The 23217-nt window shown below is 39.4% G+C and overlaps 3 protein-coding genes across 4 annotated transcripts; 2 read left to right on the forward strand and 1 right to left on the reverse strand.

Annotated features, from left to right (window-relative positions):
- The first annotated feature begins 850 nt into the window (after positions 1 to 850).
- LOC136247869 (P2X purinoceptor 7-like) lies at positions 851 to 1291 on the forward strand. Its single transcript, XM_066039689.1, has one exon. The coding sequence runs from the start codon at positions 851 to 853 to the stop codon at positions 1289 to 1291; it is 441 nt and encodes a 146-aa protein (XP_065895761.1).
- A 5311-nt stretch (positions 1292 to 6602) lies between these two features.
- LOC136246714 (ATP-dependent DNA helicase Q1-like) lies at positions 6603 to 8498 on the forward strand. 2 transcript variants are annotated; one of them, XM_066038268.1, is made up of 4 exons: positions 6603 to 6823; positions 6872 to 7066; positions 7116 to 7398; positions 7447 to 8497. In XM_066038268.1, exons 2-4 carry the CDS (start codon positions 6898 to 6900, stop codon positions 8273 to 8275), a joined length of 1281 nt encoding a protein of 426 aa, XP_065894340.1. In that variant the 5' UTR covers positions 6603 to 6823; positions 6872 to 6897; the 3' UTR covers positions 8276 to 8497. The 2 variants fall into 2 exon arrangements, with proteins under 2 accessions (XP_065894340.1, XP_065894339.1); XM_066038267.1 differs by having other exon boundaries at positions 6603 to 7066; positions 7447 to 8498.
- On the reverse strand, positions 8299 to 12378 carry LOC136246713 (uncharacterized). Its single transcript, XM_066038266.1, has 7 exons — positions 11678 to 12378; positions 11155 to 11598; positions 10975 to 11106; positions 9878 to 10554; positions 9724 to 9826; positions 9365 to 9670; positions 8299 to 9319 (listed from the first exon to the last, which is right to left on the reverse strand). Exons 1-7 carry the CDS (start codon positions 12137 to 12139, stop codon positions 8351 to 8353), a joined length of 3093 nt encoding a protein of 1030 aa, XP_065894338.1. The 5' UTR covers positions 12140 to 12378; the 3' UTR covers positions 8299 to 8350.
- Between the last annotated feature and the right edge of the window lie 10839 nt (positions 12379 to 23217).

Consider the following 23217-nt stretch of genomic DNA (forward strand, 5'->3'; position numbering starts at 1 on the left):
TTTACTTAAACCATCTATTTAGCTGCTTTTTTTCACTCGAGAGAATCATTATAGTGATTAGTCTGGTGCTTAGTCTATATGGCACGCCAGCATGCTGAGCACTACATGATGAGAGTCGAACAGCGAATGCAGGTTAGTGATATAACCCATAGCGTACTAGCTTTCAATATCTCAGGTGGCTGCAGTACTGCAAGGTGAATGTCATCGCAACGTCTGGCTTGGTTACCCACAATCGATTTAGAAACCTGGCCTTTATAAGTGTTATAGCTGTCTTGTGAGACTCTCCCCACCTATTAGGTGAGTGGTACATAACAGTTATACAACGTGCACTCGTGCTCTGCCTGTATAAACGCACTTGCCTTCGGGCCTAACGGCCCTCAGGCTCGTGCGTTTATATCAGGCAGAGCACTCGTGGCCGTTGTATAACTATATAATATAATACGTTTATATAGGAGAATGATACTGTGACCGTGACAGACCAAGAACAACGTGCTTATTGCAACTGCAAGTCGACTTCCCAATGTAAACAGTATCCCTGCAAAGAGCGAACTTGCTTTGTGGTACCAATTGTCGCTGTGGCACTAAGAAAAATCCATGCAAGCACAAAGTAAAGTATATTATTATAGCGACTGGTATTTCATATTACAGCAACATGCCAGCTATGTAAGCATTAGTGTTAATGAGCAACCAATGGCCATTTCTATAAGAGACTCCAGGATTCGTTCACTAGAGGTGAATACTATATATATATATATATATATATATAGTGTATACTGAAGAGATGAACTCAATTCTATACATGTAGGCTTTTGTTTCTACATTGGCACCTGCTCAGTGCAAGCAACTCATTATGCAGGCTTATGGAAATATTGGAGGCATTGAGTTGGCTAAGTCTGTTCTAAACATGGATATTCAGATTCCTATGGCCAATCCACAAATTAAACCAACCAGGTGTATTTGTACCAAGTGCCGTAGTATGGACCAAATGGTCAAGAATATCTGTTGCAGACAGAAGCCTTGTGTAACTACAACAGAAATTTTTAACAACATAGTGCTCAACAGAGATGTTTTATCTGTTGCAATTGTTGATCGCCACGATGTGTTGGTTGAAGCTGCTACTTATACACCACAAGCGTACAGAAAATCAGCATATCATCAATGGATAATGTGGAGGATTGGTTACTTGGGAAATGGAGTACGCCATGTTGTCCCATCATGTGTGGTCTGGGCAGTGAGAGATCATTACCCTGCACCTGATGGATGCTATTTGGGATTTAAGAGTATTGAATAACTGATTACTGTACATGTATATGTACCACACACTGTTATACATACAGTGTTATCATATACATTATTTATACCGTGATAATTTGTTTTTAACTAAAACTATGGTGGTATCTGGGATGGTGTGAGCAATTGTAGACTGTAGCTTAGTTGGATGAGAATCAGGAGCCTGTGGTTTGCTTTTGGTTGTGTATGATGATGTACTCCTTTCTGCATGTATGGCTTTTAGTAGTGGTGGAATATACTCATATTTCTTTGATTCTAGAGTGGCAGTTACATCGCATTTTTTAGATGACTTTCGATATTTACGATGATAGATATAATCACCATCTTTGCTTTTTTGCCAAATCTCTGCTGTGGTAATGATTGTAGTCAAGTACAGCTGACTGGATTCTTGCGTCGTAAGCCTGATTCCTTCAACAACAACATCCATGCAATATTGCATATCACAGCCAAATTACTTACCGAAACGCATTCCTCTTTGGACAATAAGCTAAACTGTGGAATGACTCCAAGATGCCTGTATGCCTGAATAATACTATTAATTTTGAAATTAACGCATCTAGGAGTCGCTATGTGCAAACAAAACTGGAAATACTTGCCTGAAGTTGACATAGAATTTCATCCACCGTTTGTCAGTCATCAACCTTCGCAAGGCTTGAAATGCTGATTCATCTCTTCTGAAATATTCAGTCACGTTTCCTTTGCCATCCATAGGTGGTCCAGTCAATTGCTCATGGTCACACTGCCCACTCAACCACTCATGCTCATTAGTGACATGATGCAGTAAGCCTAACCATTTAACCTGCATATATCAGTACAACTAATACAACAATTATCCATGCAGAAATAATACCTTTAAAGTTACCACATCACCATTGCATTCACGGCAGCAATACCAAAAGTGATTTGTAATGTTGTCACTCCACTGCAGTATCTTTCCTAAGTGCTTTATTTTTCCTGCCTGCAAATACAGTATATGTATAGAGATATTCATGTACACATTCATAGCATACATCAGCTAAGACCTTCCGAAGTTTTTTGATTTGTGCCATATGTCAATTGAGTGCTTAATCGCAGAATGGTTGGTTGCTGAAAAGTTAAACTGTAATATACTTCACATGCAGCCCCATAAAGATTTCAAAATCTACCAAGCAACTTTTGAATAGATGATGAAGCATCTGTTACAGTTTCAGCAATATCTAAATTTTGAGATAACAGAAATTGTAAACATCTCTGAAAGGCTTCCTTCTCCATGTTGGGTGACTGTAGCCCAACTTCATGCTTATCAACTGTTTGTGTGTGGATGATGGACTTTGTACTGACATCCATAATTGAATATGTGCAGAATTTGGCACTTGACCCAGGGGAATCACATCTCCCATCTCCAGCAATAACTAACTTATGATTTGTACATTCCTGTAGCTTCTCTTTCTACATAAATAAATGCTTTATCACTCTACTTGCATGTTCTGTATGTGTCTGTTCTCTCTTATAAAATTCTCCAATGGATGGACAAATAAATAATCGCTAGTGTGCAAAAAAAGATGTGCTGGAAATAAATCTTAAATTCATAAATTGAAAGAATAGCTCAATTTTATTTAAGCTATTGCCAGATAGCACAATAGCAGACGAAACATGAAGGTTATCAGAGAATACTTTCTTTCCAGAGGAGCTGTGTACTACATCAGAGGAAGTCCAATTAAAAGAATGACCATTCTCACATGATCCCTTGATTAGCAAACAACATCCAGATGTTTCAAAATTCAATTTGTAGTTCCCATCGCAATTAGACATGTGACACTTAGTTCCTATAAGTTTATTTAATTTGGAAGTAGAACACATCACTCTGGGTGAATTCAAAATTTCTGTTGATTCACTATTGTAGTATACTGAAGTAGTTGCCTCTTCAATTTTCTCCATCACATCACAAACCTTGTCACTAGATTCATCATCAGACTCGCTGCAGGCTTATTGTGGAGTAACTATATATAGGTACATGTATGGATATACCTTTCTGAATCTGAAGAAACTATTGTATCATCATTCAGTTTATTTGTGATATTCATTATAAGCATGCATATACATTTGTCACACATGCATGTATTAATTGACTGGTTAACTGTGTTGTCTTCATTCTCCCCACAAAATTCATCATCTGTCCAAGCATTATTTTTCTCCCTATATGGTTATAATTGTGCTGGTACATTACACAGGTGTTACATTTCCATATCATCAGCATCAAATTCTGGTTCAACAGTGTCCAATTGTTGATGTGTCCTTGTTCCAATTATTGTTGGTGTGGAACTATATCTTGGAGGCTCCAATAAAATTGGTGACTCTATAGAATTAGAGGCCATTGGTGCCGAGCTATTATTGGAAATTCTAAAAGAACAAATACTCTAATAGAGCATTCACTGATGGTATTACACAACCCAATAAAAAGCGTTCAAATTGCTGAATAACAGTGTAGTCATACACTTATAGGCCAAGCACTCAATTTTGTGAATGCATGTCTTCTCATAAGGGACAGAAGATATTATATCCTGAAATCGGTTATGACAATGCAGTGAACTTTTAATATACTCTAATTGAGCAGTCACTTCATTTTTGCTTTGTTGCCTCACCTACATCTACCAGACTATAACTACTATACTAACCAGTTGAATGTTCTTATAGAGTAGTCAAAGCTGTAGCAGCTCCCCATAGCAGTGCCTGACAGGGTTAGCTACATCTCGAGCTTCACTGCCTATCATGTCATGTTATATGGTACGTATTATGTATGTTAGTAGCGTGCATCACATTAACCTGGATAAAGCTGCGGTGTTTTCAGCCATAGAAGATATGGAATGGCTCAGTATCGAAGAGCATGAGAGCAAGAGATTAGTTACAGCGTCATTATTTACCATTCTGAACTCTTGTAGAACTCTTGTATAAGCATTCGCAGTACTGATCAGTCTGCTGCAAATTTCACTCACAGTGGCAGTAACAACAGCTGAATGCGAAAGATCCTTTTCATGCCTGAAGCGGACAAAGTCATACCTACGCTCCTCCATGTCTGAAGAGCGATTGGTTAATCTGGCTGTACTCTCCATTGAAAAAGAACTTTCACAAAAAATTTGTCTGGATGAGGTAGTGGACAAGTTTGCTGCGGAGGACAAAAATAGACGGATAACACTGTCATAAACTGTATTGATATTACTGTTCTAAGTGTGTAGTCTAGTACTTTTATTTTATAGTAGCTACAGTTGTATACATGGAGCTAGCAATGCACAGGTACTGATTAATGTAGATTATGTGGTATTTGTATTGATTATTGATTCATCAGTGTAGCTAAAGTTGTAGGGTAATAATATTGTAGCTGGTCACTTGTTTATATTGCACTACTTGTCTATGGTGATAGACTTAATTAACTTCATTGCCTTGCCACATACATAGTCCACTTCTACGAGAGTTGGTGAAAAATGACAACTCCTACATTCGGAACTTGGCCTGACACTGCCGGATTGTAGCTGATCATACATACCTGTGCAACATAAGTATTTATTATATAAACAGAATGAATTATAGCCAAGTTTTACCGTTACTTGCTAGTGGTGATTCACGAACTCGCCGGAGGGCATATCACAATCACTCTCTTGTCCTTTACATGCCGCATTAAACATTTAGAATTTAATACTATCACGTGACTTAATTTTTGAAATGGCAACTGAAGGCGCGAGTTGGAACTTCAGAAGTATCAACAAAGATATACTAACCCTGTCGTAACCCAGATCCCACAAAATTCGAAACTACAGCCTAGCTATATACGGTATCCTCTGTGTTGAAAACTTTGAGTCGGTCAATGTGGAACTAGTGGAAGTGGAACTTGTCTTAATAGGCACTACGCAGCCAGTATTTCCGTAGTAACCGTCTGACCGACCAGGTTAGTGGTCCGGAAAATATGCATGGATGAAAGATGGTGCCAGCGACATATTTCACTCACCAATAATATTGGCCACTAAATCGTCAGTGACAGCCGCGCTACTCACAAGCTAAGGTCACAGTTTAGTTGTGTAAGTGACATGTGTAGCTACGTAGTAGCTGCTTGTTTTGTGTGGCAGCTGTGTGTATTAAGTGTGCCATAAACCAGGAAGCCTTGTATTAATTATAAAGGAGCGTCCCTGGCCTTCAATTGGTACTAGGCGTTAAGGTGAACATGGTGTGTCAGTAAGTATACCCCACGAGCCAAAGCTGCTGTGCGATTGTATGTAATGTAGGCTATGTAAATACAATTTATACTTTGAAGAAAAAAAAGACTATCGAACTATATGTTGAAACTGTCTTGCTGTAGGTCGATTGGAAGTCACGTGATGTTGAACTGCCGCGATCGTCGATGGATAGCTAGTAGATACCTGCACAGCAAGTAGTATAGCGTAGCTAGTTATTTAGTTTATTTGCCACACACATGTACTCATGCAGCAATTTTTAGCGCAGCTAGGTGTTCGTTGCATTTTAAAATTTTTTGATAATGTCTCACTTGAATGTGAGCGTGTATTTTGTGCATGTATATCTACAAAGTTGGCTATGCCCAACCATCAGTTTATGGCTAGCTACGCCCCTGGTTGGGATTCAAACTGTACTACCTTCCTACTGAATGACAGAAAGCTATTTTAGGACTGGCCATGAAGGCCATGCAAGATGATAGCCATAGGCGTAGCAACCTGGGGGGGGGGGGAAGGGAAGCTGAAGCCTCTGTTGTGATTTTGTGATTGTAAATGAAAAAAGATCAAGACACTCTAATAAAACAGTCACAGTATTCAGAGAAGTAAAGTTGTGAATAAGGACTTTATGTGTTTTATCAGTAATACAATATATAGTATTTAGTGGAGGACAGCCATATTCTTAGCAGGTGTTGACCTTTTTTTATTTTTTTATTTTTTCAATACCAAACCAGAGCCCCTATCTACAAATATCTTGCTACACCTATGATAGCTAAGACTGATTGTTTATCCAGTGGATTATATACTAGTAACAACTTTACATGTTAATTGGGTCAGTAATAGTTAATTTTATCTAAATCATTCAGTAGGCTGTACCACATCTCACAGATAAAAGTGTGGTACCCGAAGTCCCACTTTTACTTGTCATGTGAGTAGGGACGTGTCTATTATGCCAGAATAAATTTGAGAATCCTAGATAGTGGAAGAGAATTGGGGAATATTCTGGAATAATCAGATGAGTTCTAGGAGTGATTACTTAATTTTTCTTCTAGTGATGCAAATGTAAATCTGGATACAAGACTGGAACAATGCAAGCATAAAATAGTCTCGCGTTGCCAGACCCTAATTCTCCGCACGGCGCTTATCGATTGGAAATTATAAGCGCCTGCTCCGAAGGGTCTGGTGACTCTACAATAGACTATCCGTGTTCAGACTTCACCAGCGGCATGGTTGGTGTTGATTGGTTGTGGGTCCACACTGAAGAGGCGTTAATGGAGACTATGTGTCGTCATCGAATTGTAAGGGCTGCTTTCAACGTAGATTTGGCGCGCAATCCAGTGAGTAACACACTTCGAGACACGCCGTTGCAATGACCACCAGTACAGAAGCTACCGCCACTGTTAATGAGAGTATGATAGACGATGTTGCTCATCAGATGGGGATAAACAGACTTAAGCCAAAACAGATGGAAGCTATTACAGCGTTTTTATCTGGAAGGGATGTGTTCGTAGCTTTGCCAACTGGATATGGTAAATCTATCATCTTTGCTTTGCTTCCTGCAATCTTTAATAGAATAAAAGGTAAGATCTTTGGTGTATAAATAATGGTGAAAGTGGTTATCTTGGCTAGGTTGCAATAGCAGCCTGGCTGTTTGTATAAGTCCTTTAACATCACTTGAGGTGGACCTAACAGTCAAGCTACAGAGCAGGGGGATTAATGCTGCATATGTTGGTGAGCAGCAAATAGATTGGCAGGAGACCAAGAGAGTGTTAGAGGGAAATATTGAAATAGTTTTTATTAGTCCTGAAAGCATTATTCACAATAAGGCTTTTAGGAATATGCTGCGCAGTGAAGCATACAAAGAAAGAATGGTTGCTTTAATCGTTGATGAGGCACATTGTGTAAAGACTTGGTGAGTTTACCATTTCGTTTTCTGTCATCTACATAACTGTCCTTGTAGGGGTGATAAATTCCGAACAGATTTTTCTAAACTTGGAGAGTTACGTAGCTTGATTGTGGTGAATGTTATGGCTTTGACTGCAACAGCCACATTGGATACCCTGAAGGTAGTTAAGGAACGCCTGTCTCTTCATGACCCTGCAGTTATTGGATTGTCCCCTAATGTTCCTAACATATTGTATTCAACTGCAAAGCTCCCTAAGCTGGAAGATTTCTGTCGCCGTTTGTCCACTGTATTGATGAGACATCGTGTGTCATACCCAAAGACAATTATTTTTTGTCGGAGTTGCAGTGATTGTGGTGACATTTATCGTACATTAGAAATAATGATGGGGTCAAGTTTCACCGAGCCTATTGGCTATCCAAAGGGATTACATCGCTTTAGACTTGTTGACATGTTCACTAGAGCTTCCGAAAGGAAGATGAAGCAGAAAGTACTGGAATCATTCGTTTCTATGACCAGTAGATTAAGAGTGGTTATTGCGACTACAGCTTTCAGCTTGGGAATAGACTGTCCTAATATAAGAAAAGTAATTCACTATGGTACTCCAGGCACTATTGAGGAATACGTTCAAGAGACTGGCCGTGCTGGTAGAGATGGAGAACCAGCCAAAGCTTGTTTGTTTTATGGGAATCCGCCAAAAGATGTAACACCAGAGATGAGATCATACGGCACTAATGCTTCACAATGCCGCAGAAATCTTTTGTTCAAGAGGTTTTTGTTTTACAACGTAGACACCGTTGGAGAGATCTCACCAAAATGTCAGTGCTGTGACAACTGTGCAAAGAATTGTGATTGTATAGACTGTGTGCATCGTTATCAATCATAACAATTTATAGTCATACAGTAATATACTTTGAGTAAAATTTGATTGAGTAAAAAAAAAAATTACAAACAATATAATTTAATAATATTTCTTGACACTTTCAATTTTATCTTGTAGCCATTTATGAATCTTATCATCGTTAAAACCTTGCATGTGTCCTTGTGTCAGAGCAAAACTCTTGTGTGCCCTGTTTGGCTTGTTTGAGAACACATCCTTTTCCTCGAGAATTGCTAAGATCAAGTTAAAATCCTGTGTATATGGCTTGTGTTTGTGATTATCACTGTCTTTAACAGTACACGTCTCCTTTTCAAATTGTTGGCACACCTTGCTCACCACACCAACAGTCTTAGCCGCCCGCTGAATAGTATCAGTTTTATTGTTGGGTCCAAGATTACACAAAGTTCCTTTTAGTCTATTATTCAGGTGCTCCAAATATAAATCTCCTGAAATATTGCATCCCTGCCTTCCGTGCGTATTAATAAACCTTCCCCACTTCAATTGAGCTGCTAACCTGGGAGACAAGGTGTGTGTCTGATAAAGCAGTTTAACAGCCTCAATAGAGTAGTTGCGACATCCTCCACTCTTAAAGACTAACAGAAGAAACTTCCAGTATACAAAGACTTTATCCCCATCACCTTCCTTAATTGCATCACTAAATCCCAACCACAAGAGTCCCAGTGTTAAGACATCAGTTCCGTAAATGTGAACGCCATCAACTGGTACAGGTTGTTGTCTGGTTCCACGACGTCTTGATCTACCCGGCTGCTGTGTTTGAGATGGCTGTGTATTGGGCAAATCAATCTGAAGAAAGCTATCAACTATCGATGCGGCTAAACCAAAGACAGACTCATACTCGGTAGATGATAAAAGGGTTTTTGCAGCAGCCACAATGTGTGCTTCTAAAACCACTCCCAAGAAGTCTTCACAAGCATTGAGGTTGTCTTTGGGATCTGAAGGGACGTTTGTTCTGTTTATTGTGTTTTTGAGCTGGTAGAGAGTTCCTATTTCAGTCGATGACTGCTTCGAATATAGCCACTTCCATATCACCTACATAAAATTATACAAGTCTTACAAAAGTATTCACAACTTTACCTTCACGAGCAATTGCTTGGTATGCCAATCTTCAACAGATGGAACCAATCCTTCTAATCGATCTAGTTCATCTTCGGAATGGTGCCGTACAGCTTTGGCAGTACGCTGACGGGCTACTGTCAGTTGATCACCTGTGCACGCAATCTGATGAAAGTTGTATCCTCTGTGTACTAACTCTTCTCCCTCATCAATCAAGTGTGTAGTAACTTCATACGACTTAGCAGGGACGTATTTGTGTAACTGGTCCAATATTTCAGCCATCTCGTCAACTCTGTTTTCATTCTGATCAATTATGCCAAGTGGTACCTGAACGATATGGACAATAAACACCCTGTAACAGTAAACTGGGATGAACGTACTACGGTGGATTTCATTGACATCTCGTTGCTGTATGCACTAGGTAAGTGCCACTGAACATCTCTCTTCTGGGATGAAAATTGTTCCAAACGCTGCACAAGCACCCTAGTGATTCAAGCAACATAAACATTTTTTGTAACATACAAAGACGCAAACCTTGAAACAAGTACTTTAAAGTGCTCCTTTATACCAGAAAAATCACTGTAATTTGGCAAAATGTCCTCTGGTGTCACACTAACTTGTTCCGGCTTAGAGTTAGAAAACGATGAAAAGTCAATTCGGTCTTTGGAAGCATACATGTGGACACAGTGCAAAGATTTAGTTTGGTGGTCAACTCGTTGATATCTGGGTCGAAAGTTTTTATCCACATTGTCAATGACTATTTTAAACCCAGACCAATGAGACTGGTTTCCCGGATTAAGAGTGGGAGTACAAGTGATATCGTTTGCAGGGACATCTCGAAGAGTATAGTTTGTCACCATCTGTTGATCGACACTGTTTTCCGCAGCAGTAGGATACACTTCCTCGGTTTGTCGAGGAGAGGTACAGTCTTCATCTGAAAGCCTGATTGGACTGTGCGGTGGTGGTATAAAGGAAGCCTCCAGCTCACTCATTGATGTCTCTTGTACAGTGTATGACCTATCAATTGGTGAACCCATGACTGATGATTCACTATCATCTGTGGGCACATCATCGTCACTGCTCGATGTTGATGAGCTGCTGTTTATTGGGTTGCTATCAATCACAAAATCCTCGTCTTGGGCAGGAGATTCGAATTGATCCATGTCAATCTCATCACCAGCTATTAAAATGTCATGGTGTACTGGCTGCTCCTGAATGATAATGAATAACAAAGAGTACGATGTGTCCTTAAACACATAGTTGTTATAAGGAGCTCACACAAAAAAATTAGCAATGTGGTAAACTTAAGTTATTTAATCAAGGAAACCGACCAGTCTCACATGACCTAACCATTTTCTTCTTTTGGAAAGTAGTTCATTACCAACATTCATTCTCAAGATCCTGGTTGTGGTCGAGATTAATTCTATGCGTGAGTATTAAATTGAAGAGACAGATTTCAAACTTTCAATGAAAAACAGGAACGCTATGATTTTGTAATTTTTACATTGATTGTAGTAACAGAGTATAAAAAATATCCCGGCCACAACTGGGATCTTGAGAACAAGTGTGGGTACTCAAACCGAACCAAATAAAAAAAAAGAATGGTCTGGCCCTTAACAATACATACTTACCTCGATAAACCTCTTCAAATCTTCTGCCCAAAATAAAACATCTGCGTCATGGTCCTCTGATAGCCGATTGACAAGTGCAATTGTTCTCTTGTGAGAAAGACATACCATTAGTGGCTGCAAGCTCTTGTAAACCTATGTATGAAGTCGTTACCACAAAATTGATTAAAAGTACCTGTGTACCTGTTTGCCAGCACCATGGGCATACAACATAACTGACACTGCTCGTTGGATGAGAGCCATGTGTGGTGATCTATTCTTCAGAATAATTCCAATAATAAAGCACAAAACTGCTTTGCTAGAAGATGGCAATATTAACTGGAGCAAGCCAACCAATGTAGGTAGCCTTCGCTCAAACTCTAACCACACTGTCTCCCAGCTGAACTGCTTCACTGCTTCATTGACATCTCGTAAGAGTGAATCGGCCTTCTTACTGCAAATATCTGCCAGCTCACTGCAGACCTTTCTTCCAAAGGAATCACGGAAGCATTTAGCTGTAGTGCTTGAATTGACTAAGAGACCAGCAAGTTTCTTGTATCTTTTAAACGTCAGCTTTCTAATATAGCTCTTACGCAGAGGGTCTGTTATCTTGTAGCGACATGGTCCAGATTGATAATCTATCACTACCTGCAGTACATAATATCAGTATCATTAATGCATTTAACAAACTATTTATCAAAATCTATTGAACTAAACTGTAACTTACAGAGAGATCAATTTGTGAACTTGATTGATGGTTAGGCTGACCAGGATTGGTGGCACTAGAAGTTTGTTGAGGTGGAATTACACTTGGTCTCTTTTGTCGCTCAAGCATTGATGGATTGCTGCTTGTAGAAGCTACAATAGGCCTCTTGTGTCCTATTGTCACTTGTGTTGATTGAGGAAGTACAGTCAAGCGGTTTAGCTTGTCCAAAACCTTCTGTGTTTTCGTTTGCAAAGCCCTCTCTAACTTATCAATCGACTTGACTTCATCAACGCAGCGATGGCATAGGTACGCATCACGATTGCTAGTTTCTTGGTAGGAAGAAAATGGACGCTTGGCACATTGTAGACTCAGTCTTTCAAGTACAACCTTGTACTCGGCACAGCTGACATTGTAAAGCTTTCTTCGCTTGCTTTTGGATGTACTGTCCGTCACAAGCGACAGACAAAGGCAGCAACGCTCCATCCTTTGATTCCGGGACTGGATTGCGCGCCAAATCTACGTTGAAAGCAGCCCTTACAATTCGATGACGACACATAGTCTCCATTAACGCCTCTTCAGTGTGGACCCACAACCAATCAACACCAACCATGCCGCTGGTGAAGTCTGAACACGGATAGTCTATTGTAGAGTCACCAGACCCTTCGGAGCAGGCGCTTATAATTTCCAATCGATAAGCGCCGTGCGGAGAATTAGGGTCTGGCAACGCGAGACTAAGCATAAAAACAGTTGAAAAGATTGAGATACTCTAATAGAGCAGTCACTTATACTCTAATAGAGCAGTTAACTTCGAGTTCATAATTCTAGTATAGCAGTCACTTATTTAGACCACAGCAAGGTGAAATATTCAAATTTCGTTAGCTACGTACAGGTATCTAAATCCTGTAAATCCCTTGTTCATGTCTCTGTCTCTGGGATATACAAAACACGGGCAATTACTCATGGCTGTTAAACTGGATAGCAGTTACAAGTGGACAGGGGCTTGTTCTACTCAAGAATGCTACATTTATCATGCCATCAGCAGCTGTGAAGTAGCAGCAAATTTTACTCGTGCACCACAGCATAGGGCCCTTTGGGTTTCTAAACTCTGTAGAACCTGTGTTTGTTTTGATGTCTTAACTATTATGTAAAACTAACTAGTATGCTTGTTTTTTGCACAAATTCCAGGAATAATTTTGTTTGGTAAATTTAAAAAGAACTGCCAGAAAGAATAATTGGAAGATTAAAAAGCATAATACACTCTTGCCTAACTAGGATCTAACTTGCCTGCTGTAGTGATGGAAAGCCAAACAGGATCACTTACAGCAGATACAACATGACCCATCGTAATAGTTCTGCTTGCTAACTTGGGTGCTGTATGTCTCAACAAAATCTCAAAGCTAAGATAACTTAGCTTGAAGATGAGAGGTTACATCATAAGCCATACTAGATAGAATCGGTGACTTGTGGGCACATCTGCCAACATCAGCCCAAATGGTGAGACCCCTGTTGAATATGGACAGCAGTGTGAAATACATAAAGCACAAAAGGAAGATATTTTTCTTAATCATTGTTGACATCAGCAGACAGCATTTGCTGTTAAAGCATTCATCTACGTACTCTTATCACCAACAGGGTGGTAGGCTGCGGTTCGTGATGTGGTACTCCAAAAACATCAAAAGTCTGACATAAGATGAAAATTTCTGCCCTGATCTGGATGTAAGATATCTGAAACACCATATTAGCAAACCGCTCTGTAAGCTCTTTGGTGATGGTTGCTGCAGTTTGATGTCATGCAACATTCCAACCCAGTACCCAATTAGACGTTCTCTGGCCATTGTTTTCTCTAGCCCTAATTGAGTAGCAGCTGATATAGCAGAGTGAGGTGGTATGCCTCTGGGATAAGAAAAACCAATACTGTATTGAGGCTAGGTCATGATGTGTACTGTCCACATACTAACCCATCATCATGCAAGCACAACTGTGACCAAAGTTGCATCAGCTTTGTTAAATTGGCGAATGACCATAAATTTACCAAATATTCCCCATCCAAATATTTTATTGGTGAAGAAAATAGCAAACCAAGCCTTGAACTAACCAATTTTCTACTTGACCAAGGGCTATTGGGCCTGGCATCACGCTAGAGCCAAGCCTGCCTCAACTACCTCACTAGGTAGCTAGCTACTGTACACATGGTATCCTCAAATCTCACCTCGAAATGGGTGTGACAAGTAGTGAGTCCTACCATATTAAATACAATATTCGCTATTCCAGAGGGTGTAGATCTACTGTTAGTTGATAGCTGACTCCAGGCACCGAAAAGGCATGGCACTCCCAGTTCTCACTTCAGACACAGCAATTAGTAATTAAATAGGGCATGCACTTTACTAACAATTCACCAAATTTTATTTTGCCAACTGATATTTTGCTTGATTCGCCAAATTTTTCCTCCTCCAAGGTTTCCCTCCATATGGCAGCTGCTGAGCAGCTGTTGTCATCATCAACTTAGCTCACTACATCAACTACCCCCAATAATTAATTTCTCCAGCTGCACGCAATAGCTTGCTTACTTGTCCCATATTACCAGCTGTTGACGTGTTGACGCATCAGCTGCTGACATAGTTTGATCTATTGTCCTCTACAGTTTATAGCAAAATACAGAGAGACAACTGCCTGCAATGAAAGTTATCCATCAACACACACTACACTGGCTCCATTCTCTCTGGGGTGTTTTTCATCCCCTGCTCATAAATTCCTTACTGTTTCATGGTCAACTTTAGCCAGGTCAGGTCAATAGCTTTTTAGCTTTCATCTCATTGTTCTAGTCATTCTGCTGCAGCAGATTTCATGTCGTTTGAACCATTCAGTCAGGTCATCCTATGAGAAGATGCTTCGAACTTGTTGCAGGTGTACTTGGGTTAGAAATGGCCAATTTTAGAATCCTCTGCTATCAGTGTAGTAATCAGTATAATGACACTCAAGAAATACTTTAACAGACTGAGTGATGTACAACATGGTAGGACTTGTATTGTATGTATTAAACATTATAAATTTAAAAATGAAGTAGGAATCCAAGCGATAAAAAAGTAGTGAAACAAGTGATGAACAATGGTAGCTATTACAGTATAGCTCAGTGGGAAATCCCTACTTTGGCATGGTATAACAATTATTTTGTGTTCAATGCCAAAGTAGGATTTCCCACTGAGCTATACTGTAATAGCTACCATTGTTCATCTCTTGTTTCACTACTTTTTATCGCTTGGATTCCTACTTCATTTTTAAATTTATCCTTTTTAATATACTAGTTTGTTTAGTTTTTTTGATAAAGCATACAGCTAGCTATAAACATGTGACTGTTCTATTAGGGTGACTGCTGTGTTAAAGTATCTTGAGTCAGCCTGCAAAGATGTGTTCTTGTCCAAATAAGGGGTGTGGTCATTGTGGTTTCGATCGATTCATATAGTATTAGATAAGAGAATCTTGAATCCGAGCCTACCAACTTGAAGGTGTGTGGTCACAAATACAGCTAGCGTAAAATAGGCGTGGTAATCGTGGTCTCGATGAATAGATCGATAATACGTAGAATAAAGAATGGGCATGATGTTGTGACCTATCGTGGAGTACCGGGTGCCTCCGTACAGTAGCGTAGTCTAAGCGCCTTAAATAATTTAGTGTGGTGTCTATTATGCTGCTTAAAGAAAGTGTTGATATGGAAAATTAATGCCTTGATATGGTTTTGTTGGATGAAGAAGAAGACAAGCAGCCTGATTGAAGATAAAAGAAAAGGCAAGGCGCACAGGGCGTACACTCGTCGGAACCCCAAAAGGCACATCCCACCAGTGAGTTTGTTGTTGTGGCATAAAATGGTGACTGTGCGCTGCTTCGTTTGGGCTCTAGGTTTGGGACTGTGATCAGTGAGTGAGGCAGTGAGTGAGGCAGTGAGACGAAATTTTGAGTTTGAGTTTTGACGATTTTTAAAAAATTCTATATTTGGCCGCCAGTAAGCGTTTTCTTGCTTTTAACGCTACATTTGATGCTAGATGGACTAGTATTATTTCGTAAAGGTGATTTTTGTCGCGTAAGAAGTTTCTTAGCTTGTTTTTAAAGGCAATATTTTTGGCAGCTCGCATCATTTCAGGGGATTCCTACTTAAACAGTGCTACCATACTGTTTGATACTAACATGTACAAGATATTAGCTAAGCGTACACAATATACTCATGTGTTGTTACATCAACAATGTTTGTGTACATACTAGTCAGTTCACTCTGTGGTTGTCGAATTCATTTGTTGTCAATTTACCTTATATATTGTATATATATTTATGGGATAGTGCAAAAATGGTCATTAGCAGTGTATTGTGATATCGAGAGCATGTGGCTCTTGCATTTGATGATGTGATGGGTATAAAATGTGGTCCAGATGACTCTTGTATTGAGTTTTAGTATGGCTAAATCTGTTATGCATGGCTTGATCATGGCTTGACAGTTGATAGCTGTCAACCAGTGCCTGTAAGTGGCGTTTATGGTTATCCAGCTTTTCAGGTGCTTGTGGTTAATTGAGTGCATCAAGAAACTGCAAACATGTGACCTACTAATCACAATGTTCTTAAAAGCATTGGACATGTTGCTATTGAAGGCTCAGTGAATGAGATAGCTAGTTATTTCAGTTGTAGGGCACGTAATATATAATACGTGATCTGTCAGAACTGTTAACTCTAATGCTGCTGTTGTAATACATGTTTGGCTACAAGATTTGTTGTAACTGTTGTGATTGAATATTCGAATAATGTCATCATAACTCACAAGAAGAGTACGACCTGAAACACTTCCTAAAAGTTGCTACGAGTTTATTAAAAACAATATTTAGTGGAATTTTCTACTTCCTGACTGGCTAATTAATACCTTCAGACAAGTATAATTCGATAAAAGCTAAGGCTATGGGCTTGATTTTTCCACTTTTTGATGCCGCTTCATCCCAAGATATGCCTTTTGACATACTGCAGTAAGAACACTGCACGCTTCATAGACTTGCCTTTGTACTCCTGTATGTACCATTCCATTTTGCTGACAGCCAAAAGTATCGATTTGTGATAACTCTAGTGCAATGGTTTCCCTACTTTTGTAAATTGGAGTCATCTGTATTTACCATGGTGTGACTGCAGAGGTGCTTCTACAACTGTTCTTTGTTTGCAATGCTGTAAAACGAGCTGAACATAGCTAAAAGCGAAACGTATTAGCCACTTTTGAGTCAGTAATTGATAATTGCAGATTGTCCATATTTTTCATAGTGACTGGATTGGTTGCAGAGGTGCTTCTCCTATTGTTCTTCATTTGTAGTACAGGCTGAACATACCTGAAAGCAAAGTGTAGTACCCACTTCACTTTGGAGTATATAATTGATAGCTGGAGCACATTCAGATGGAAACATTAACCCTGGCACTCTCATTTCTTTTGATGCAGTATGTGCTGATTCACCAGTTATAATGATGTTACAAACAAGACGAGGAAAAATTAAGAATTTTAGGTTCAGTTAGGGATCATAGAAAAAAGTATGACAAAAAAACAAAAAGAAAAAACAAAGAAAGTCGCGTATACCTGCAGATACTAGTGAACATTTAATCCTTAATTCAGTCTCAACTGCTGCTTTCTATGTTTGCATGAAAAAGATCAAAATGCTCTAATAGAACAGTCACTGCAATAAAGATATTCTAATAGAGCAGTCACGCAAAGCTAATGATAGAGATGTGTAAATTATATGCCAATTATCGGTATCAATATCTGTATTGGTGAAATATACTACTAGATTATTTGTATTGGATTGGTAGGTATTTCTCTGTCTTGTAGTACTTCACTGTTGGTGATCAAGTGGTTGTTTGTGAGGAGAAAGGGCTTTGCTACTAGTGACAGTAATCACTGGTTGGGTCCCAATGGAGACCTAAAACTTTAACAGGGCTGTGATCATTGGCAGTATTGTCTTGAACAGAAGTCTACTACTGTTGGAGGACCAGCTATGAATGTTTAACATTCCACTAGACATAATAGCTCGTGCTTCCTTGTAATAGTCTGTGGCTGCATCCTCCGTATCACAGCCAGTAATGACATTGTAAATGTAAGATTAATTTGCATGTCACGATATTATGCTGCTTGAGATGATGTTGAAGGACTGCATTAAGTATGAAGGGGGGAATAGCTCCTCCAAAGGGTATCACTTTGAAATGCCAAATATGAAACTGGACAAATCTGCAGGGTTTGATATCCAAAAAAACTGGGTGTAATCTCTATCATCTGGATGTAAGGCCAATGAAACTTGATTAGCAGTTTCGTGTTATCGCCCGCATGCCTTTTATAATACACGCATGGAATTTGATTATTGGTAATTCAGATCGAAATACTCTAATAGAGCAGTCACTTTTACTCTAATAGAGCAATCAGCTATACTCTTGGAAAAATCACTTGTTTAGGAGTAACAGAAATAGCTGAATATTTTTATATGGATTAGTATTAACGTACTTTAGCTATTTAGTGCAAGAGTAATTAATGTAGATCTCACTGTTTTTTTGGCAGAAATTTTCATGTTGTGCTTTTGGATAATAACCACCCGCATCAAATTTTCTAAATTCTGAATGAAAAACTGGTAATCACATTTCATTGGCCTAAGTGTATGTGTTCAAAAAAAGCTTTCTCAATATTACCTGAGATCCCAAATTGATGAAGACTGAAATGAATGAGGATGGCACACAAATCATTACTGCATGGTACACTGATCTCTATCTAGTCAGTCATTAAGTGAGGGCTGGCTAGCTGACTGTCGCAGCAGCTACAATAAAAATCAATTCTAATGGATTGTATTTGGTGAGTCTTTCTCTACTGCATGGTGTGGAATGTTATGAGTCTCAGTATACTCACTTGATGTGTCGACTTGCTCAATGAACCCCCCTGGCTTCTTGGTCAGTAATGATCTGGTGGTACAATAGCAATAGCTTAGGATTAGTGGCTAGTCTCCTTGCTAATTGTCATGTTCTACATTCTGCCACAGTGTAATTACTAGGAAGGGGAGGATGATGTGTTCTCCAAGGAAATCTGGCTACATATGTCCCATCAGTGGGTCTTGTGACACATGAGGTGAGGTAATTCTCTGTCATGTTGATTTCAACATCATTTTGTGAAATTCCAATTGATTCCAAAGTCAAGAAACATTTTAAGTCAAAATCACTTTGTGTTGGGGTGTTAATCATTGAAACATTGGTTGTCATGGAATGATGGTCCCCTGTTGGGTTGGACCTGAGATGAGGTTCCCAACTTCAACTCTACTGTGATTGGTCCACTGCCACGAACAACTTTTATCTCCAACTATGTCCCAGTAGTAATCTGCTCCTACTAAAAGTGAATTGCAAACTCACTGTCTGAACTAAGAGGATGAGCCAGTTGAAGTCCTTTGAAGATATGGAAGATCTTAAAAATCAAGGCTTGTGCAGTTCTGAAGTGGCACTACAAGGACAGATAATTGTAATTCTTCTCCACTGTGATTGGTCCACTGCCACGAACAACTTTTATCTCCAACTATGTCCCAGTAGTAATCTGCTCCTATTAAAAGTGACCTGAGGTCATTGGTAACTAAAAAACTAGCCTAACATCCAACAAGTTGCCATCTTATGTTAGCAGGGTCACATTGCTCACTAGGAGTGGAGAAGAATTACAATTATCTGTCCTTGTAGTGCCACTTCAGAACTGCACAAGCCTTGATTTTTCAGGTCTTCCATACCTTCAAAGGACTTCAAACTGGCTCATCCCCTTAGTTGAGACAATGAGTTTGCAATTCCCTTCATCCAGTAATATATTGGTTTCAACACATCTTTTTTGACTTGTCACTGTTGCTACAGCCATTTTGAGAAGGCAAACATTGTTGTGTTTGGGATGAAGGGTCACGAGAGTGTACACCAGTAGGTTGAACAGCAGGTTAGTAGTTGAACAGTAGGTTAAGAGTTGAACAGAGCTTGTAGGATGTACTCCAGTAGATTGAGAGGTCATGGGATGTACACCAGCAGATTGAAGTTTAACAAGGGGTGGAGGGAGAGCTGTGTTATTGCTCTGCTGTTTGTACAGTGTTGACTGGAGAGTGGTAGGTGGGTTGTGATTACTCTGGTGTCCAAGGGCACAGTGGTGATAATGGTGCTTCAAGTTACAAGCGGGTATCCTAAACAGTTGAAGCACAATCTGTCCTGACATTCAATATCGGTGCATTGCTTAGGGTCTGTGACAGTACTGCATAATGAGGGAGAATGAGGTCCTTTACAGAAGGGGAGCATTGTGCTTTCAATTTAACAATCGGCTTGCCAGCTCCAGCAACAAATGCAGCTGTTGGTGACAGTGTGTCTTCTACTTGGGATCCCATCTCAAACATGTACAGCTCATTAAGAGTAGCAGATTGTAGCTCGGTAACAGTCCACTCTCCCTTGCCATGTGCTCTTTATTGTTTGATCTTTCCAGGAGCTTTCCAAGGATAATTGAGACAAGCAAGCTGTCATAGGAGTTTCCCTAGTGATGTAAGACTACGAATGTGACTTTCTATAGCATCATGGATCTCACATAAACTGGAGTATGACTGACTGAGGTTGGGAAGATTAATGAGAGCTTGCATATGTGTATCAATTTGCTTGTACAGCTGTCTGAAGCGTTCTTGTAGTAAAGCTACTCAATGAGTATAGTTAGCATTGGTGAGTTGAAATATAGCAATGATTTTGGATGCTTCCCCCTTGAGTTGAGCACACAAGTAACTCAGTTTCTAGACTCTGGTCAGGGATGTGTTATTGTGTACAACTGCCTCGAAACTGTCCCAAAATGCTTGCCAAAGGATTGGGTTACCAGAGAACTGGCAAGTCCAATTTTGAGAGACAAGTGAGGGAGACAGGTTCTTTAGTGTGACACTCTGGAGATACAGAAGGAGTTGGGATGGTGGGGATGTGTCTTGTGTTGAATTTATATTTTATTTCAGAAACAGTAAGAGTAAGGCGATGTGTAATCTTGGCCTTAGCAATAGATGTTGATGATGCAATCTCTTCTGTTTGTAATATTTTAGTCTCTGTGTCTTCATCATTATCCAGTACTTCAAGAATCTTAGTCTCCAGTGAGGTTATAAGACTGTTCTTATGGCTAAATTGCTTGTGCAGATCCCTCAGAGTAACTATTTGATCTGTAGTGAAGGGCGTGGTAGTAGCAAGGCACTCATCTACACTCTGTAGTAGTTTTGTCAGATGTGCGTGATAACCTCTTCGAGAACTTATGGCTTGCTTGACTTCTGCCGTGATCCTTTAGTTAAACCTCATAGCACCAAAGTGGTTTAGTGAAGTATGGTGTACCTATGGTCACAGCAACAAGAATGATGCATGAATTTGTGTAGTAGTTCCAGGTTCCTCTTGGGATTAGCAAGAGAGGGAGAGGGATAAGAATCAGCCATGTACAAGAACCCACAATCGAATCTCTAATGACACATTATCATGTGTGCAATATCACAACTATAAGGTGCTATAGTACAGGTTCATTGCTCCACCGTCGTGACAGCACCATTTATTTTAGAATAATGCTCAACACGATTATAGTCTGTTTTACCCTAAGTTTTGCTAACATAACAGTTATGATGATGACGATTGGTGTGAGTGGCTATTGGAATGCCTAAAAAACCAATGAGCATTGATCGATGCCCAATATCAGGTCCAATTCGATACCAATGTGATTATTGGTGGAATATTAATTCAGTCATGGGTATAGGCTGAAGTAGGGATTAAATGTCCACTAGTATATCTGCAGGTATAGGCGACCTTCCTTGTTTCCCTACTTCTTTTCTATGATCCCTTATGCAACCAAAGCTGTAGGCTCTATAAATTTATTAGGTCCTATGGAAGCGTATTTGGTGTATGTCTTCCTAGTGACAGAGGTTCAAGCCTTCAAAGAGCTTGTTTCACTTGAAGAAACTACTAAAAGTGCATCTTCACAAACAGTAACTTAAAATATTGCTTCCACAGGACCTAAATATTTTAGTTGCTTAGTTACTTGTGTTGAAATTATAGGGATTCAGTAATCTGTTAGTCTGGTTTTTGGCGGCATGTTTTTGGAAGACATCGCTCTATCGTGGATCACACACCCAAGAACAGTTGTTGTTCTGCAGTGTAAACAAACAGGTAAATATTTGTATTACTTCACAACACAGTTGATGAAATTATTTATCCCTTGCTTGGTTTAGAGCAGGTTCTGCAATTTGTTCCACCCACGCATTTTATAATATACCTTAAAGAAGTGCAGCATTGTCTACTGTTGTGCAGCCAAAATATCATGTTGGTTCACCTGATGTACTAGGCCCAGGCCATCAATGTACTAGCCTGGATCTTGTCATTTCTGGTGGACTTCCCGTAAAGGTACATATAGTTATGAGTATGATAAAACCTTGGGGTGAAAGTAAAATCCTTGATAAAACCTTACCTTGGGGTGAAAGTAAAATCCTGAAACATACATTACCGTGGACTGTTTCTAGCAGTGTTATGTCATGTCTTGTCAGTGAGTAGTTGGGTGATCACAGCTAAGTATTATGTACAAATGTTCTAAATGATTCCTTACATGTAGCTTATTACATGACAATGTGAACAACATTTAGAATGTGGAATTGTAGTTAAGGGGCAGTATGCCAAGCCACACAAGTGCAAAATTTATGCATTATGTAATTAATAAATGCACACGCAGGACAAAGTAGGCGGTCCTTACATGGCAACAATAGAAATGGATGTTTTGTTGGAGGAAAGCAACAAGGTCGATAATATCCGGTTGTCGTTATCAGTCGTGCGTATATTTACTTATATAATATATTTATATAGGAGAATGAAACTATGATCGTGACAGACCAAGAACAGTGTACTTATTGTAACTGCAAGTTGACTTGCCAACGTAAACAGTGTCCCTGTAAAGAAGCGAACTTGCTTTGTGTTACCAATTGTTGCTGTGGCACAATTAGAAAAATCCATGCAAAAACAAAGTAATGTATAAATTTCTTGCTATAATATATTATTATGTCGGCTTGTATTTCATATTACAGCAATATGCCAGCTATGTAAGCATTAGTGTTTAGGGATGTACAGAGGGGGGTTTCCAGGGGTTTTAGGAAACCCCTTTGGATTTTACACAGTACTTGAAACATTAAGGTTATGGGTTAGGCGTAATAATAGGTTATTATTTTTTAATACAGGATAGTGATGGATGATGCAATATTAGCACGAAACTTGAACAGGTGTTAGTGAGAAGGTTGTTAATTTCAAAGTGCTGTATAGCCATGCGATAATAGCGGAGGAATCATACAAAGTGAGTGTTAATAATTTACTGCGAAAGGTAAAATTAAGTCTCCCGCAAACCAGCATTTAGCGCTACTGCTTGATGTGGTTATTATTCATCAAAAATAGCAGCTGTCAGCCAATTAATATTAATTCTTTGTGGCACTGTCAATGGGTGGTTATATTATCTATGTCCTATCGTGGAGACTTTGTGTGAAAGCTGACAAGAAGCTGGCTATTTATTGTATCTG

The sequence above is a fragment of the Dysidea avara genome, chromosome 2 (genome assembly GCF_963678975.1).
Source record: "Dysidea avara chromosome 2, odDysAvar1.4, whole genome shotgun sequence".
Lineage (NCBI taxonomy): Eukaryota > Metazoa > Porifera > Demospongiae > Dictyoceratida > Dysideidae > Dysidea > Dysidea avara.